This window comes from Schistocerca piceifrons, chromosome X (genome assembly GCF_021461385.2).
Source record: "Schistocerca piceifrons isolate TAMUIC-IGC-003096 chromosome X, iqSchPice1.1, whole genome shotgun sequence".
Taxonomy (NCBI): domain Eukaryota; kingdom Metazoa; phylum Arthropoda; class Insecta; order Orthoptera; family Acrididae; genus Schistocerca; species Schistocerca piceifrons.
In genome coordinates this window covers 379,541,862-379,561,051 of record NC_060149.1, presented here as the reverse complement: position 1 = coordinate 379,561,051, position 19,190 = coordinate 379,541,862, and the positions used below count along the sequence as shown (strand labels likewise).

The 19,190-nt window shown below is 43.2% G+C and overlaps 1 protein-coding gene across 1 annotated transcript in view; it reads right to left on the bottom strand.

Annotated features, from left to right (window-relative positions):
- Positions 1-471: 471 nt before the first annotated feature.
- Positions 472-19,190, bottom strand: part of LOC124721705 (nascent polypeptide-associated complex subunit alpha, muscle-specific form-like) — a 43,601-nt gene continuing 24,882 nt past the window's right edge. Inside the window, exons 3-8 of the mRNA XM_047246791.1 lie at positions 13,586-14,179; positions 11,844-12,053; positions 9,531-9,670; positions 7,387-7,543; positions 4,998-5,169; positions 472-1,199 (exon numbers count right to left, since the gene is read on the bottom strand). Coding sequence (XP_047102747.1) covers positions 1,196-1,199; positions 4,998-5,169; positions 7,387-7,543; positions 9,531-9,670; positions 11,844-12,053; positions 13,586-14,179 — 1,277 coding nt within the window. The 3' untranslated portion in view covers positions 472-1,195. The remainder of the gene's footprint in view (positions 1,200-4,997; positions 5,170-7,386; positions 7,544-9,530; positions 9,671-11,843; positions 12,054-13,585; positions 14,180-19,190) is intronic.

Below are 19,190 nucleotides of genomic sequence, written 5' to 3'. Positions count from 1 at the left end.
AGCTTACACACTACTTAAACTAAAGTATCCTAAGGACAAACACACACACCCATGCCCGAGGGAGGACTTGAACCTCCGCCGGGACCAGCCGCACAGTCCATGACTGTAGCGCCCGACACCGCTCGGCTAATCCCGCGCGGCATTGATCTCTGTAGTCAAATTTAGTATGCTCACTATGTTCTAAGCCAACAACATGCCAGATATGAACATAAAATAACTAAATAAAAACAGAAGACTTACATTTTTTCCATTCTTAAGGAGGAATGGAACAATTACTTTGGAAAATGAAGTTATATGTTCAAGAAATTGATCATAGGAGAGTATTTTCAACATAATAATTTAAATAACGCTGTAAGACGTTAATTGTTAGTAATATGATTGCATGGTGTCTTTCCTTACTCACTCAAATTAATGTGGTGGATTTGTGGAGGTCATTACGAACAATGAAAGCTTTTACAAGTATGAGAATCAAATAAATAAACTTTATTGCTGTTCTGCAGTACAATTTTCTGCAAATTCGCAGACAGTTACTAGTACATGGTAGCATCAAACTTCAAAGTGCAATACATACAAAAGGAAACATTTCATCAAGTAAGGCACTTATTTCGTGATGTACTCCAGTTCAGCTTAGAATGCTACTGAAAAATATTGTCGAATTCATAGTCGCTCCTCTACACTCAAAAGAAAACCCATGAAACCAGTAAATCTAAGCTGTCTGAGATAAACATTCTGCAAGATGCTACAAATTTATGAAAACTGCTCAACTACTAGAAAGTGCTTCTTCGGAGGAGCTGTTAAGAAAACGACAAATTCTTTCTTCAGTAGGTGTAAAGGAGAAATATGGCACGAATTCTGAAGCAGCTAGTCGCATTTAAGTATTGTTATCAGGTCAAAGAGTTCTCTCGTCCTCACAGCGCACTGTTTGACACAATAATGCCTCAGAATCACATCTCTGATTATAGAAATAAATCGAAAAATGTGCGTGCGGACGTTGCCGACCTTTGTCGTTGGCAATTATCCGTAAATGCGAAATGAACTTCAGATATCAATTACTGGATTAATAAACGAGCATATCTGCCTTTAAATAAATAAGTGTTACGGTGGCACAGATGTTTCTCCTTCAGGCCATGATGTGAATGTTAGATAAAAGCCGTTTGTGTTACTCCTCTTCCTAGCGCCGACTGTCGTGAAGAGCTCAGCTGAAACAAAAACAAAGCAATTGTACGCGTTGGTATAGGAACGTTTTTCTTACATGCATTAACAATACTTATTTTTAGCATAAATATTTTGTTATCATATTTTAACCTTTACAGCTTTTCAAAATTTGGAGTCAGTTTTCTGTGAATCCAGTTTTGGTTCATCTCATGACTAATTAGTTTTGGCTCACATTATTCATGGAACCCGAGAAAGAGTAAATTAAAGTGAGAGAGCGTCTCCCACCCTTTAGAGCTGAATTGCGACATGTAAAGTCGCATGGAAAGAAAATTGTGTTGCTTGTGGCTATAGACAGAAAATACGAGGTGTTTATTTACAAGAGATAAGAAGCGTGGATAGTCGCCACATGTGCGGTTACATGTGGAAACCAGCGTTCCTTTCCTAGATTAAACAGAGAGTTTCGCTTTTCTTTATGGGAGACGGCTGCATAATAGTCTTACTCAGATTGGACTAAGCACTTAATCATGAGGCGGTAAGATGAGCAAGACACGAATCGAATTCTCACGCTGTGTGGGCGGGACACTTTTAAACAATTTTTTAAATTTATTTGCCTGTCGACGTGCGGTGGAATTGTATTCACTTAAGGCAAAATCCGATTTCTTTCAATAGGATATGGCTGATTTCCTTCCACAATTCGAGCATTTGCTCCGTCTGTAAAGACCTCGTTTGGATGGGACTTGAAACCCTACCCTTCGTTCCGTTAGCAATTTGTTCTTCTCGCATCCCTCAACCTCTGCACGTCGCCCCTCCTGTAATCCCTCCCCAAACTTCGCCAAACAACCCAAATATCACTACTGGAAAATTACTTATATTCGCCGGTATCTGTTTTTCCAAGCACAACCTATTATTCTCTGTGACCCGATGGGTACCAGACAGCGAAGTTAATAGTTCCCTTTCCTGTGTCCGTCCGGAGGGAGTAAAAATTCTATTTATGTTTCCTAGTAATACCACTGAGGACCGCGAACGGTTCGAATATTTCACAACGGTGGTAATTTTTTCATATTTTTAGTGCTCTCGGTGATACAAAAATTAATATATTGCTGTTTGTACCGAACAGGGACAGTACGCGTCAACAATCCGACTGTAATTAGAGAATATACTGTTGCAGATGACATTAAGAATGGAGGGATAAGGTGAAACCAAGAGCTGGTACGTAACCTGCCTAATGACGTTACGATATTATTGACATAAGTAATTATCGATACGTTTGTTTCGGTACATGTAGTGCAGATATCTGTACCAATCAAGAGATAGTTTGTTAACATCGAAAAAATAACTGAATATCGGTATCGGAGGTAGCGAATGGTGTGGAATCTGTCACTAGTAGTTTAATGAGACTTACACAGTCCCACTGAGGTAAACAAGGCCCGAAAGTGCAGCATTAAAAATAAAATACTGTGTGGAACTATAATCAACATATCAGACTTTAGCAGCATATACCAGTAATACTAAGGACGTACCCACTACCTCGTAAAAATGGTTCGAGCATTCAGATGTATGTGAGGTAAATATTGTTCAAGGAGGGCGTTAATAACGTAACAAAACTCTATTTTCAAGCACTTTTTTCTGCTGTGGATTGTTAAAGTATTGTGAATCAGGTAATCGACATTCTATAGTCGCCAGCTGTTGAGCAACCCTGCTCCCCAGTAACGGTCACCCAGCAGTTCGACTCATCTCAAGGGGAGTTGCAGCATTTCGCAAATCCTGTAATCTGAGAAAGTCTACACGGGTTGGACTGAGCATAAGTGAATTTGTTTTGTTGAGTGAATCTGATGAGTGTTCGGAATATTTATCCCTTACTGCATACGTCTATAGTTGGTTATTCCAAACATAACAAAATTTCCACAGTTTTACTTGTATGTTAAACAGGTCCTATGGGGTTAAGGACAGCAAAAATATATAAAAATGCGAATTCAATACCTTGAAATGCTGTCGACATACAAACTTTAGTTCCGATATTGCCGAAGTTGTTATTGATGTGGTCTTCAGTCCGAAGGCTGGTTTGATGCAGCTGTCCACGCAACCCTAGCTCGTGGAAGACCTTTTATCTTCGAATAACTACTGCAACCTGCTTCCATTTGAACCTGCCCCCTTACTTCACTCCAGTACTAAGCTGGGTCCTTGATGTCTCAGAATGTGTCCTATCCACAGATCCCTTCTTTTAGTCAAGTTGTGCCACAAATTTTTTTTCTTCACAGTTCTGTTCAGTACTGCCCCATTACTTACGCGATCAACCAATCTAATCTTCAGCATTGTTCTGTAGCAGCACATATCATTTGCTTCTATTCTCTTCTTGTCCGAACTGTTTATCGTCCACGTTTCATTTGCATATAAGGCTGCACTCCAGGCAAATACTTTCATATGAGACATCCTAACACTAAAATTATATCCGACATTAATACACTTTACAGCTTCAGAAACGCTTTTCTTACCATTGCTGGTCTACATTTTATATCCTCTGTACCTCGGCCATCACCAGTTATTTTACTGCCTAAATAGCAAAGCCCATCTACTATTATTAGTGTTTCATTACTTAATCTAATACCCTCAGTATCGTCCGATTTAATTTGACTGCATTTCATTAACCTTGTTTTGCTATTGCTGAAGTTCTCCTTTCAAGGCACAGTCTTTCCCGTTCAGCTGCTGTCTGTGACGGAATTGCAATGTCATCAGCAAACCTCAAATTTTTTATTTCGTTTCACCGAACATTAGGCCCTTATCGACACGATTTCAGATATTGGTATCGATACTAAATCGAACTTAATGTTGGGGCATTTCTATGTGTGCACCTTTCAAACAGCTCCAAGCAGGCCGCAGAGTTTGACATCCCCATCCGACTGACTAATCATCAACAGTTTTGCACCACGAGGTTTGCAGTTCACCTCAGCACAATGATGCAAAATCAGGTGATCAGGAACTATACGCCAACATCTCTACTCCCCTTGCCGGCCAAATAACTCTCGCCGTCCGGAGAGGCCTCGGAAGGCCCGACTGTGCCGACCGACCACCGTGTCATCCTCAACGCTAGGCCTCACTGGATGCTGATGTGGAGGGGCATGTGTTCAGCATACCGCTCTCCCGGCCGTTGTCATGTTTCATTACCGGAGCCGCTACTTCTCAATCAATAGCTTCTCAACTGGCGTCGCAAGGGCGGAGTGCATCCCGCTCGTCAGCAGCGCTCGGCATACCCAGGCGGTCATCCGTATAAGTGCTAGCCAAGACCGACAGAGCTTAACTTCGTTGATCTGAAGGGAACCAATGTTACTACTGCGGGAAGACCGTTGGCTGCCGGCCAAATACTAGCAATGAAACTGTCTTGTGCTGTTGGGATTCGGGGCTACGGAGGTGGGTGAGTGTTTTGGCACTGGTGATGTACTCTTGAATTTCAAGGGCCTTGCCGCAGTGATAACACCGGTTATCGTCAGATCACCGAAGTTAAGCGCTGTCGGGCTGGGCTAGCACTTGTATGGGTGACCATCCAGTATGTCGATCGCTGTTGGCAAGCGGGGTGCACTCAGCCTTTGTGAGGCAAATTGAGGAGCTACTTGACTGAGAAATAGCGGCTCCGGTCTCGTAAACTGACATACGGCCGGGAGAGCGGTGTGCTGACCACATGCCCCTCCATATCCGCATCCAGTGACGCCTGTGGGCTGAGGATGACACGGCGGCAGGTCGGTAACGCTAGGCCTTGCGAGGCCTGTTCGGACGGAGTTTAGTTTAGTTTTAGATGTACTTTTGAAAGGGTAAGTTAGTTGAGAGGAGAAGGGAGAGAGAAGACTTACCAGCGAGCCCTGTAGGCGGGCAGGCAGGCGCCGGAGTAGGCGTCGTAGGCGGAGCCGGGTGCGCAGTTGACGATGGCGGTGCGGCCGGCGCGGCACACCGACACGGAGCTGCAGCTCGCCGTCAGCCGGAACACTGCGTTGTGGCTGCACGACGAGCCCGCCGTCAGGATGCCTGCCAAACACACACGCCTCACCACCAACTGACTATCTTGAAAAACACCTATATTCCGTTCTGATGGGGGCTGCCCAGACAGCATGCGGCATAAAGCATCGGAGGACGGCCACGGTGAAAACGTCCGGTCGCAACGACTATGGCTGCTGCCTCCAGCTCAAACGGCTGGAAACGCAGCACGCAGTGAGTAGAAGTTTTCGGGCGTCATGTCGTACAACTGTATTTCGAAGCACGTGGTGTTTCTGGAGTGGTTGCAAAACCAGGCCAAATGTAATCAACCAAAGATAGGAAGTCTGAATTGTCTTATAAGCAAAGGAAATATTCCAGAAAAAAATCATTCACTCTGCAGTGTACGCTGTTTTGAAACTTTGTGGCAGAGTAAAACACTGTGCCGAGCCCTGAAGCTCTCAGGGCGGGTTGTGAGTCATGCCTCAATAGTGCATTTCCCACGAAAGGTAAGCTGCGGGGTCCCGCACACAATTTTACTCCAGCCACGAAGCTTCAGTGGAACAGTTGTGTGGAGTAACATTTCGGATTTTTTTATGGTGTAAGTAGGCCCTAAAACCATTTCTTTATTACTGTAAGACTACTATGTTCGGAAAACAGCCTTCACTCCTTATGAGACATCCTAAGTACATTATACTGGATGGTCAGAAACAGTCCGTTATAAAGGTGTGCAGCGTAGGTTCTGTTGAGGAACAAGTAAGAAAAAAATCGATACGTTGCGCCGTTTCCGAGTTAATTAGCATTGAAGTTAGCCAATCAGGCCCTTCCGCGGTGTCGTCAAGTGTGATTTTCGTTTGGTTTCCAGAAACCGAGCAAGAGAGCGAGATAAAAATCGGCCATGGGACTGCAGTAAGGACTGAAACCTAACCAAAGGCTGAGCAGTCTCGTGCGCTATCATCTACAGTACACATCTACAGTACACTAATTGTAACTGGCGGGCCGCTTGAATTTGCGCACGCAAAGGCCTGATTGGCGGACTTCGGCGCTAATTAACTCTAAAATGGTGCAACGTATCGAATTTTTTCTTAACAGTTCTTAAAAGTTATTGCTTTTCAGATTGCTTCTGACCACATAGCATTGATTTCGACAAATGTAACGTTTCTCTGTTTTGGCTTTCACGCACATTGTTTTCCGTTTTGAAAGTATTTCTATACACGCACATAGGGGCTTCAGAAAGTTAGTTACACATGTCGTCCCACGATAAGACTGTTAGGCAAGATGAGTGGCACTTTGTCACACGGCAGCAGATATTCCGTGTTTACTGCACACACACAGTTCTACTGTGGTAAGAGTAACAGGTGCATGGCAGTGTGCGCTTGAAGTAGCGTGGCAACTGGGAACGTACTCCAAAGTTGTAGGACGCGGTACACTACGCTTCTTCCTGGGAAAAGGTCTAAACTGCATACAGATTCACCATGAAACTCTGCTGGTGTACAGACCGAATGCATCTTCATGTCCAGCTGTAGTTAAATAGCGCTAACAGTTTGACGAGGAACGCAATAAGAAGGATGACACTGATCAGGAAGCCCAGATCTTGCACCATGTTATTTCCATCTTTTCGTCAAGATGAAAGGACACTTGGGGGGAAAGAGATTTCCGAACGACGAGAACGCTCACACAGCTGTTCTGGAATGGCGCTGTAGCTAAAGAGCGGATTTCTGTCGTCGAGAAAGTGAACGATTGGTAGAACTTTTCGACGGTTGTTTACAGCGACTTGGTGACTGTGTTGAAAAATAGTCTCATATATGTGGTTCACACTGAAGCGTAGAGCAGCATTCAGCAGAAGTGACTTGGCCTGTCATATGAATGTGTAACTTACTATTTGAAGTCCCCTTGTATTTATAGTAAGTCACAGTTACGTCCAAACATGACCTATATTTGCTGTAGATTGGACAGTAATGTGCAGTTATTCAGTTTCGGTACCTAATACTATACTACATTGCACGGAAGATATTTTATGTGTGAAAGTAATAGTATCTACCATTCTGGTTCAGTCCAACTGCATCCATGCCCCTATATTTTTCAAAAGTGTGTGTCAGTTCCTTTAGAGCTTTATAGTTGACCTCCAAATCTGCGCAACTGGCTACCACAAGAAAGGCCCACATTCGATCCCCTTCACCGAATGGGAATTTTTCTTTTTTAAGGACAATGAAGGAGTTATTAGAAGGAGAAGCCATCATCAAAGGTCTGGAGGCAGGCGTGCCAACTTACCAGGAGGCAGGCGCTTGCCGTAGAAACCGCCCTCGGCCGGCGGCGCTGGAGCTCCGTCGGGCCCAGGAGCGGGTGCGGGGGCGGCAGCGGGGGCGTCACCGGCAGAGGCGAGGCCGCGGCAGTCCACGCGGTACGGGTAGTCGCACACGCCCAGCTCCTGCCCAACAGCACGCGCAAACAACAGGTCAGCCAACTGTCTCCATCATCGCCCATATTCTTGGCGGCATACGTCGACACTGTACTCAGCCCATCGTAAGGTCAATACAGAAGTCAACATTGCGCTACGTGTTCCTCCGCATCGCTCAGTTCTCTTTCCCCCGAAATGTAAATGGCGAGCCGGCCGAAGTGGCCGTGCGGTTAAAGGCGCTGCAGTCTGGAACCGCAAGACCGCTACGGTCGCAGGTTCGAATCCTGCCTCCGGCATGGATGTTTGTGATGTCCTTAGGTTACTTAGGTTTAACTGGTTCTAAGTTCTAGGGGACTAATGACCTCAGCAGTTGAGTCCCATAGTGCTCAGAGCCATTTGAACCATTTTTTTGTAAATGGCGCTCTGTCGAGAATAGTCACCTAGGATTATAAGGATACCTTTATGCTACAGTCTCGTAACTAGTGCCTATTTGTAGCGTGTGGATATCTCTATGAACTACCTAATGTACAACGGTCCATGGGTACAGATAATATATTTTGCTACCAGTCCTTCTTTCCTATATTTTCCTTCGTGAACCTTTGGGCTCTGAAAGCGTGTTTGGCGTTTTTTGTTACTTCGTACATCGAAGTTTTTCAATTAGGTGTTCGTGTTTGGCGCTAAAGGGCTTATATGTGCTGGATACATCATTATGCTTCTACCTCACCCCTCCCCATGAGTGAAACTACGTCCAGCAGAAGTAATATGTACTATAAAAACGCAGGAGTACAGGAGAGACAAATAGTTACAAGCAATAATACGAGCGTATATCCAAGAAGTCAACTTAGAAATCATTTAAGTATCACAGAAAGACAACGGTCTGATAGTACAGTGTTTTATTTCCACCAGATTCGTGGGATGAAACTCAAGACTAAATCAATGGTTGACGTAGTTTCAGTAAACGTAAGCGCATTCTCTAAAGTTCTCACTCAAATTTATGTAAAATGTAGAAGAAATCAGATGGTTTCCAAAATGAGCCTTTCACTCCGCAGCGGAGTGCGCGCGGTATAGGACGAAGTCCGTATCTTCGCTTTTCGTTTATTTCGAATCGTGTAGCTAGCACCGCGGGTATCTGTCGTTATCACACACACACACACACACACACACAACGCGGGGTGTCTGAAAACCCTGGGATCAAAGTTATACAGCCTGTTGAGAATCCCAAACTGTGTATTTTGAGATAAGAAACCAGTGATCGGAAATATATATTTTAGGCAGCCTTGAATGAGCTATGCGTGTGAGGCACGTTTTTATGAACTACTAATGTCGCACAAATGCTGCGTGCGGCATATATTTGTTCATTCGAAATGCGCCGCCACATTTGTTGTAGACTGTAGGCCTGCCTTCTGTTGTCTGCTTGAGGATAGTATTTGAGCACGGCAGTACCCCTTCTCATTTTGGTATTAATGTCCGTGAGTACTTGAGCAATAGGTACTCTCATTCTCAATTGAAAGGGGATATCTTGTCACATGGCCAGTACGACTGGTGCATGTCACTCGTAAAAAAATTTTCACATAAGGTTACATGAAGCTGCTGCTGTAGAACCCGAGTAGAAACTGGAGACAAAATGTTTTCAGGGTCCTATCTATCTGTCTCATTGTACAAAAGACAACAGGGATATCTGAGAGAGCGCTGCAACATTTTATGGGCTGATGTAAAGCGTGCACTGAGTCCGGTTGTCCTTACTGAGAACAATCTCTATTAGCGTAAGTCATTGCTATAAGATGTAGGATATTATGGGAACAAAGCTTAATATTCATTTTGACGATTAGTTCCTTATCTCCAAGCGTTCATTTAGGATACGCTGCAATATGTACGATTTGATTCATAGCTGTTTGGGACACTACGTAGATACAATAAACGTGACTGAGAGAGAGAGAGAAGCTGAGATACAACACGTTGTCCTATGTGTCTTTAGGCGATGTGCTGCATATTACTGTTAGATAGTATGTGGACTTACGTCATTAAAGTCGAGGCCCTCGGGGCAGTTGAAGAGGTACGGAGTGGCGGCTACGCAGACGACGAAGGCGCTGCAGTTCTTGTCGCTCCGGTAGGTGCCGTACGGCGTAGGGCACGACGCGTCACCCAGCGGCGCTGGCTCTGCAACGGACATACATTGCTGTTGGACGTGCTACAGTCCACGTCTGCTGCTTTCCACTTCACCCTCCGGGGCGTACGGTGGCTGTGATACCCTTACTTACATAGCGTTTCTCGCAGTTCACACTTACCTAGCCACTCTCACGGAGCATTAAGTAATTACAGGATTACGCAACGAGTTAGCCTTATCAATATGTGTGGACAGTGTTAATCGACGAATTTTCAGGTATTGGCATGTCAGGAACAGTGATGAGAAAGAGGTCGAAAGTGTTCTTATTTAATCTAATCAACATCTACCTCTCTGTGTGGGGGATACTTACGATTTCCATACCTCGACGTCTGCAGTCGCAGTTACTGTTCTCTCGCCTTCAGCCATTTCTCTTGCGGCGCTTCTTCTGTTTCCTTCTCCCATATCTTATTGACTGTTCTCTTCCTCTCTCCCTATCTTCCCCCACCCCCTTCGCAGGCGACCTTTCGATATTCGCTGGACTTGACCATGCAACTCCATTTGTGGCTCTTGGATAGTCTTCTCTAGAGTTTTTCTGTTTAATTTTTTGTGAGTGGATGTACTTCGGATCCTATCTCTCCTACACCTTTTTTTCTGTTTTATGGCGGTATTTAATTTCTGTTGCTTGGATCTGAGGTTTTTCTTCGCACGGTCACTACCCAAGATTCGCAACCATATATCAATGTCTGGATGTAGAAAATTCTATACCAAGCTATGTTTGTCTCTTTGATGTCTCTCGGCTTTTTCAGGAAGTTTCGTCTGACTATATTAAACACCCTGTCGCTCGTAATCTTTCCCTAATTTTTTCTTCTCATCTACCACTGATGATAGAGCGCAAGTCCTGAAATATGCAAACCTGTTCTTGAACCTTTTTTCAGCTTTGATGTTAGACCATTCTTTTCTTTGGTTTACAATCATATTTTTTGTTTTCTCGACATTTAAATCAATTCCCTATTTCTTCAACTCTTCTCACGAGACATTGATAGCATGTTGGAAGTTTTCTTCACTAGCGGCTACTGTCACGAAGCTGTCGGCTAAAGCCAAATCTTGTCATTTGAACAGATTTCATGTGATAGTTTCCAATGATAAGCTTTTTAACTTTGCAGCTATGTGCCTTCATTGCTCTTTCCAGTTACATTACTAAAAGCAGGAGACTAAGCCTACAATCTTGCCGGGATCCTTACCTTGCAATGAATCCAACAGATCTCTCCTTTCCATTTCTCAGGTAGTTCTTACAGTTTGTGTGCTGCTGTACTTTTATACTCCCGATCTCACGTTGAAACATTCTCAGTGTTGGGTAGTCAGTGTATATGGAACAAATTTTAAATGTCGTATCCTGATACTATTTTACTGTCATAGTTTATTTCATCTGAAAATATCTGTAAACGTTGATTTGTTTCGATCGCAGGAACCTGGGTAGGAAAGAACGTCACGTTAATGAACTGTCCGTAGCCTCTTTGACATTGATCCTTGGTTACCACGTTTTTGAGAGGTTTTCAAGTTTAGTCGAACAGCTATGTCGTGTGGTTTAAATGTCATTTATCATTCAAAATTTTCGATTATGGAAGTTATAATCTTTTATATGGCGCTGATGATGTCGGTTGATCATACTAACGATAAGCGAGGGAAATTTTGAGTTCCATTCTTTATGCTACTGTGGTTCCTCTGGTTCATCTCCCGTAAAAGTCAGATTGGTTCCCAATGGCAGAGTTGTCGACTCATCGATACTGAGCAATCAGAAACAATCTTACATGCTACTTCTCAGTTCTGAAGAAAATCTTGTGAGTTCTTCAGAGAAATGATATCAGGTTACGTACAGTTAACACAGGTCATTTATATATCAAGCTACATTGCTGTAGCGATGCAGTTGATCTATTCAGACCTATTCTATCGGTTTTATTCGAACTGAATCAATACGGTGATTAGGACCACATGAACAAATTACAAATGTGTAGCAATTAAGATTATTTTTCCGCATTATTTCAGTTGAGAAGAGGTGAATTACATCTTGAAGTACATAAAGATCAAAATCTATAGTTATTGTGCCACACTGAGTTGAATGAGAATCCATCAAGGGAATTATATAATTTTCCTTAAATGGTAGACATAAACATAAAGGGTCAACATTATTAAGGCTATAATTATGCCAAGGTACTGAGGTTGACTTACTATCTGTAGTACGGGAGCCACAATCCACGTTGTAAGGGTAGTCGCAGAAACCTTCCTCACTGAAGGCCAGCCCGGCAGGGCACTCCTGCTCGATGACGACGTCGTCCCAGCAGTTGACGAACTTGTGGCAGTCCTTGGTGGGGAACTGTCCGCGGGGAGCTTTGCAGCTCTTGCGAAGCTCTGCCAACTCGGGGCTCTCCGTCGCTGGCTCTGTGCGCAGAATATCAAACAATACACATCTCTGGGAGTGTGAGCCTAGATTCCAACTTATAGTTCTTGACACAGTTAATCATTAGACTTTAACTACTACGTTACCTTCCAGTTTTCTCATATTGCATACTGAATAAAATATCTTTAAATTTTCATTTGTTTGCCAGTGTGACATGTTATTTCCTTACAAGTATTTAAACTGTTTCATCCTTCTCACATGGAAATACTAGGCACTTTCCAGTGTAGGTGCAGATTACCTGTCTAACTGGCTTGATCCAGATTTTCTTTAGGGAGAACAGACACATTACCATAATTTATGTGCAGCGGACTTGTGCTCCAGGAGATATTTTGGGGCTCACCTTCGCACGAGATTATTGGCGACCTACGTTTTGATGTATTAATTTGGTTGTTGGTATGCAAGCTCCGCATGATTTAAAATGTGTTAGTAGATTTTAGCCATCAAATGAATTTTAATGGAGAAAATAGATGTGAAGCTAACAACTGGCACTTAGATGATTGTAATTAATGTCTCAAAAGTAATCTTGTAGGGACCAGAAGTGAGGTGACGGTGTGAAGGAATTTCACTACTATATAAACAGTGTATGTGTATTATTATGGATGTAATTTAGTGCACTATTGGATTGTATTTGTGCTACAGGCGCACATGAAAGCGATGTGTGCCTTTACGTATGACCTTCCTATTTATTCAAATGTGATGTGAAAACTGAGGCTTGTGATAAGTGCTTGAAAATGACTTGCCGCGCGGAGTGGCCGCGTTGTTTGAGGCACCATGTCACGGATTGCGCTGCCCCTCCCACCCGGAGGTTCGAGTCCTCCCTCGGACATAGGTGTGTGTGTTGTCCTTATTATAAGTTAGTTTAAGTAGTGTGTAAGTCTAGGGACCGATGACCTCAGCAGTTTGGTCCCTTAGCACTTCACACACATTTGAACATTTTTGAAAATGACTATCAGTTGAAATGTGCTAACAACACAGACAATAAATATATTACAGGCTGTTTGAACCATGTTTTCTTTCTTAAAACATAGTGAGGTTGTGGACCCCCACAAGAAAAAAACTTGTAAAATGTATCATTCCATGGATAAAAACTGGATTCAATATATCACTCAGAATAGGTTTAATATTATAAGATCAGAAAAGGGTGAAGTAGTAACTAGCCGTGTTTCAAAAATACACTATCTCTAAGAAAAATTATTGATCATTCTCATAGTTATTTACTTTATGATCTAAGACCATAGTCTAAAGGTTGCTGCCACAAGACAGTTCAAGAATAAAATCTGGATATCACTACAGATACTTAATGATGTTATGATTCCTGATGGTACTGAATTCTTATTCAAATGGTTGGTCTCAGAAAGTTCAGTGAATTTTACTCTTTATCTGGCTACCCTGGATAAATCTAGTACGTCGAATGAAGCTTGAAGAAGTGAATGTGTAGCCACAATGTCACAGTCAGTGACAACCAATGTAATGTGAGAATATTGTTCAATATGGATACAATTTGGAATCTTACCAGGCTGAGGCTGTGGCTGGGGTTGTGGCTGTGGCTGGGGTTGTGGCTGCGGCTGTGGCTGCTCAGGAATGCCTCCTGGTTGCTGTGGCTGACCACCTGGCTGCTGTGGGAAACCACCAGGCTGCTGAGGGTAGCCACCTGGCTGTTGAGGGTAGCCACCTGGCTGTTGAGGGTAGCCACCTGGCTGTTGTGGGTAGCCACCTGGCTGCTGAGGGTAGCCACCTGGCTGCTGAGGATAGCCACCAGGCTGCTGAGGAAAGCCACCAGGCTGTTGAGGGTAGCCACCTGGCTGTTGAGGGTAGCCACCTGGCTGCTGTGGGTAGCCACCTGGTTGCTGTGGGTAGCCACCTGGCTGTTGAGGGTAGCCGCCAGGCTGCTGAGGATAACCACCTGGCTGTTGAGGATATCCACCTGGCTGCTGTGGGTAGCCACCACCTGGCTGCTGTGGGTAGCCACCGCCTGGCTGCTGAGGCACCTGAATCCACACATTTCCGGGCTGTGGTGGAGGGGGTGCTGATGGGCCTACTCCCTGCTGCACGACGGCGATCTGTACTTGGCGTTGCTGATCTTCATCTGACACTGATGCGGGAGCTCCTGCGACAACAATATTATTTTAGACTATGCTATAAATCACAGTCTTATAGCTGTTATTCTGTATGTTTTCATTTAGGCTACTGTGGAACTTCAGCTATGTTATCTGAGGGTATGTACTTGATAGCACTGGCAACCACTAGGCGAATTGGAGGAAGAGGATTTTGGAATCTTCATTTTTTCCTCGTATCAGGAAATAAATCTAAGTATAAGATAGTAGGGACGCAATTAAAAGTGTATCTATGGTCTGTTGTTTATAGATACAGAATCCAGTACTGTCTGGTATCAGAGGTGCATATATCTGGCCTATGGCATGCGGCTTGATAAAGACTATCTTGGAAGCTTGTGCTTAAAGGACTGGACGATTCTCACCATCGTAGAATTTTAAAATAAAAATTTCTTGGTGACAAAGCCTCAGGATCTCTTGTGTGGTTGTAGCAATACTGGAGGTCGATAATTAACGCAGCGGGTCCGTCTCCTTCGCTGGAGAGGTCTTCCTGGGATAAGTTTTAGAGATTTTCAGTGGAATTAATATACAAATTTAAAAACTCCAATTTAATTGCGCTAAACTGACTTATTTTTGGACGAATATGAAGAAGTTATGAAAATGTATAAGACCTGAAGTAGATGACTTGCTCTGCGTAAACATGAGTTGGCTGCTGTTATGGTTAGTAACACAGTGTTGCCTAAACTTCACTCCATTTTCTTTTTGTATCATAATATGAAATAAAACTTTCAAATGTTGGAAAAAGCTGCTATTTCTTTTGCTTTTCATTTTTATCATATCACATTATGTATTTACCAGTTAGTAAATGAATCTATGAATAGAGTGGTTTATTGATAAATATAAAAGTATTATTAAGGTTTGAGGACTGCAAGTGTGAAATAGACTATGGTGGGCTGTATTATGCTGTGCATTCAACAACTGTGATTAGAGTGCATTGGCAGACAAATGGTTTATTGATAAATATAAAAGTATTATTAAGGTTTGAGGACTGCAAGTGTGAAATAGACTATGGTGGGCTGTATTATGCTGTGCATTCAACAACTGTGATTAGAGTGCATTGGCAGACAAATGCTTAAGGTTGAATCCCTGCAACATCTCTGGTGAGACTGTAGTCACTACGAGAAAGTGTGATACTGCTACCTACATTTTGATCTTGAAAATAAATGCAGCTTTTGTCATTTTTTGCATCAGATTACAACGCCAAAGAGTGATAGTTTGATTTCAAGGCGCAAGTACTTGACACACCTGACATGTCTTTTGTCTATAACTAACAGTCAAATGAAAACGAGTAAGTTTATTGTTTCAAAAGTAATCGCCATAACTGTTAATACATTACCCTCCTATGAGACAAGACGCTTAGTGCCTTCATGGAAAAATCTTTACGGTTACCTACGGAGTCACGGTTGTATCCAGGCACGCTCCTCTTCGTCAGGAGCAAATCGATGGTCAATCTTGTCTTTATACAGGGCACAAAAATATGGAACTCGCATGGAAAGACATCGGGAATGTCTGGAGGATGTGTAAAGGCGTCCCAGCGAAACTTCTTCACCTTCGTTTCGACTACGCTGCAGAACTTTTGCTGGGAAACCCTTACACATCCTCTACGCAGTCCCGATCTCTCCTCATGCGATTTTCATATTTTTGGAGCCCTGAAGAAAGACATTCGTGGCGGTCGATTTGTTTCGGACGAAGAAGTTCACGCCTGGTTACAATCATGGTTCTTCAAACATGCGGCACTGACCTTCTTATCTCACAGTCGGGTAAATGTGTTAACAGCTGTGGCGGTTATTTTTGATATAATAAACAGTTTACTTACTTTTTTCCGTATGTCTCGTTTTCGTTTGACTGCCCTTATATGTTAGTCTTGTGCGTATAACAAATATGCTATGATGCACAACATTCGTATTCCATGTTTAGTGACAGATCCTCCTATAAAAGTATTTTTAAGCTGTTCTTGGACCACGATAAGGCAAGAGTATATCATCTCCAGTGCGTCCATGCTTAGTAAATACTGCGGTTTCGAACCTACTTTAGAGTTCATGCGTGCTTCACTTTCCGTTGCTAATAGTGAAATGGTAAGATTTATGATTTGCAAACAAAAATTAAAAATTTTCCAAAAATCATATTATTGTAAACTAGTGTTACAGGACGAGGGTGTAGGACAGCTACAATTGCATCAGTTTTAGTAACCATGCTAATCAAGTGATACCTAGTGCCATAGTCATATATTAGTTTCAACAGAACAAATTTATGCTCTACTTGCTGTATATGGTTTGTGTTTCGCATTTTGATGATCTCAAGATGTTCATTTGTACAAGTGACAAGCACTGGTAAGAACAGAGAAAGATAATATTTGCAAAAGTTATCTTGTGCGCGTCAAGGGATAGGTACTTCATTTTCATTTTGAGGTCCAGTGAACAGACTGTGAGTCTGAGATGCAAGAACGAAGCTAGATCACAGTTGTGCCGTTGTTTGGCGATACAGTTGGCTTCCTCGGGTGGCCGCTTCGCCCAGGAAAGCCGGCGTCACGGCCCACCTGCTTCCCATTGTCTAAAGGCCGGCAGCCAAAAACACTTCTCTCTAGCCATCTGCATGCGACTAATCGAAACTCGTCTTCGCTCCATCAGACAGAGTTGTTCACTGGTGATTCTCTACCTAGCTTAATACCTCCCCATTCAGTTTCTGTGCTTAAGGTACATGCGGTTGTATCGCTGACACTTAAGGCCACCCTTTACGACTTTCTTCTGTATGCAATATTAACAATAAAATACTAATAATGACAACAAACTTTGTTGAATTTAGTACAACCATCGCTTTAAGACAGCACCCATCTTGGTCCGCCAGCTGTCTGATATACTACGAATATAGACTGACACGAATAATATCTGCCTACTGGCCCATAGTACCGAAAGGAGATTGATGTTTAACATGTCATCAACTTTAAGGCCTTTAGAGAAGGAGCACTAGCTCAGTTGTATAACGGTTGCAAAAGAAATTGAACCTCCTGCACATACCATTCAGCATTAAAAAAAAAAAAAGGTTCAAATGGCTCTGAGCACTATGGGACTCAACTGCTGAGGTCATTAGTCCCCTAGAACTTAGAACTAGTTAAACCTAACTAACCTAAGGACATCACAAACATCCATGCCCGAGGCAGGATTCGAACCTGCGACCGCAGCGGTCTTGCGGTTCCAGACTGCAGCGCCTTTAACCGCACGGCCACTTCGGCCGGCTTCAGCAATTTACTGAATTAGTTAGGATTTATCAAGGACAGTCGTGAATGTTGATGGTCGGCCTGGGATTTGAACTTCGAACCACCCAAATGTGAGTCTATTGTCTTAATATCGTAAACCATGAGGTTTACGTGTAGGTAAGTTTGAGCAGAACTTCACACAGGTCCTCTTTGAAGGGACACAAGTTAGAGGAGAATAAAGCTTTTCTGTATTGTAAGGCACACTTGTGGAAGTATAGCTGTCATTCGTTGTCAGAACACGTGGGTAAACACTGAGTTTTAGCTTTTGCGTCTTTAATGTCCCGTCTGGGAATCAAGCTAGACTCTGGCATTTGCGATCGTTCGGACCAAGTATTCTCGAACTGTTCGGGGAAACAGATGTAGGAGTATGAGCTATCACAGCAGATCATAAGAGATGCTAGAATAGAACACTGTGTGTGGATGCGAGATATCTGGGATCGAGTCATAGGTCTGTTATGTAGTGTAGGGATCGGATTCGTAAAAATTTGTGTCTCTTTTAGGAACAGTCATTAGTAACTGGTTCGGTATCTTCAGACCACAGCACTACAAACATTGCAACTACAGGTAGTGAACTTTGTTACGAGTCGCATAGATTTAGTTCCGTGGCTGATGTCCAAATGAATATATTTTGGTCAGAGTTGCACTCAGGGAAAGACTTTTGATCTTCTTCGAGGATCCACATCAGAAGACGTTGTGGTGTATGGTTAAATGCATTACTAAGGAAGATAGTGAAGGGACGAGTTTGTCCACTGGTAAAGCCACTGAAATAACGACCGGGAAGAGACGAATTCCAATACTAGTCCAGTCATCTCGGTTAAAGTTTTTCGTGAATTTCCTAAATAAACTTCTGATGGATATCGAGTTAGTTCTTTCATAAGCGGTGTCCGACTACATCAACCAACACAAGTGGCATCGTTTCTGTCGTGCCGTACGTCAGAGTCAAAGGGAATTATGATATAGAGCGAAAGATAAAACATACATGAGATAATGGAAGTTTTAAGATAGAAAGAACTGGGTTTGTCGTCCCGTGAGCGACGAGGTCCTTAAACACAGGAACACAGGGTGGAATGAATGAGGATGGGGAAGGAACTTCACAATCAAAGAAACTACCTCGGCATTTGCTTTGTGTGACTCGGGAAAACCACGGAAACCTAAATATAGGTGCCCGGACGGGGCTCTGAATCCTGCTTCTGCCGAATGAGAGTCAAGTGTCTTACTATTGCGCCATCTCGCTCCGTTCGAGGATTGGAATTCTATTCTAGGGATATAAGAAATTTTAACCCTTTAATTGATGGTCTTGTTCTCAAGAAGCACTTGTTTACAGTACCCACTGTACGAGCACTAAAGGATCCAACTTCATTTTAACTGGCATTGTTGCTCATAGTGACCCACTGATTACGCACAATTGGTAGTGCCTACCTGTGCAGCGCAATAATTTGTCACAAGCTGGCACATATTAAGTGATCTGCAGGACGGCAAGTGCTTCATACTTGTTTGTTTCATTGCAAACGAGGGAAAAGTTTTCCGCAGGATTTGTCAATTCACTTGAATAAAATTTATACAAGTACGTTCAGCTGATTCACAGAAAAATAGAGTAATGCTTTAGGCACTGTAGTCTTTCTTTCTTTCTTTCTTTCACTGGTGCCATGTCCCTCGCTGACGCAGGGTCGGCATTGTTAGGAACGGATTTGTCAAGGCTAGTGGAAAGGGGCGGCCGGATGCCCTTCCTGCTGCCACCCCGTACCCCCCAGGAC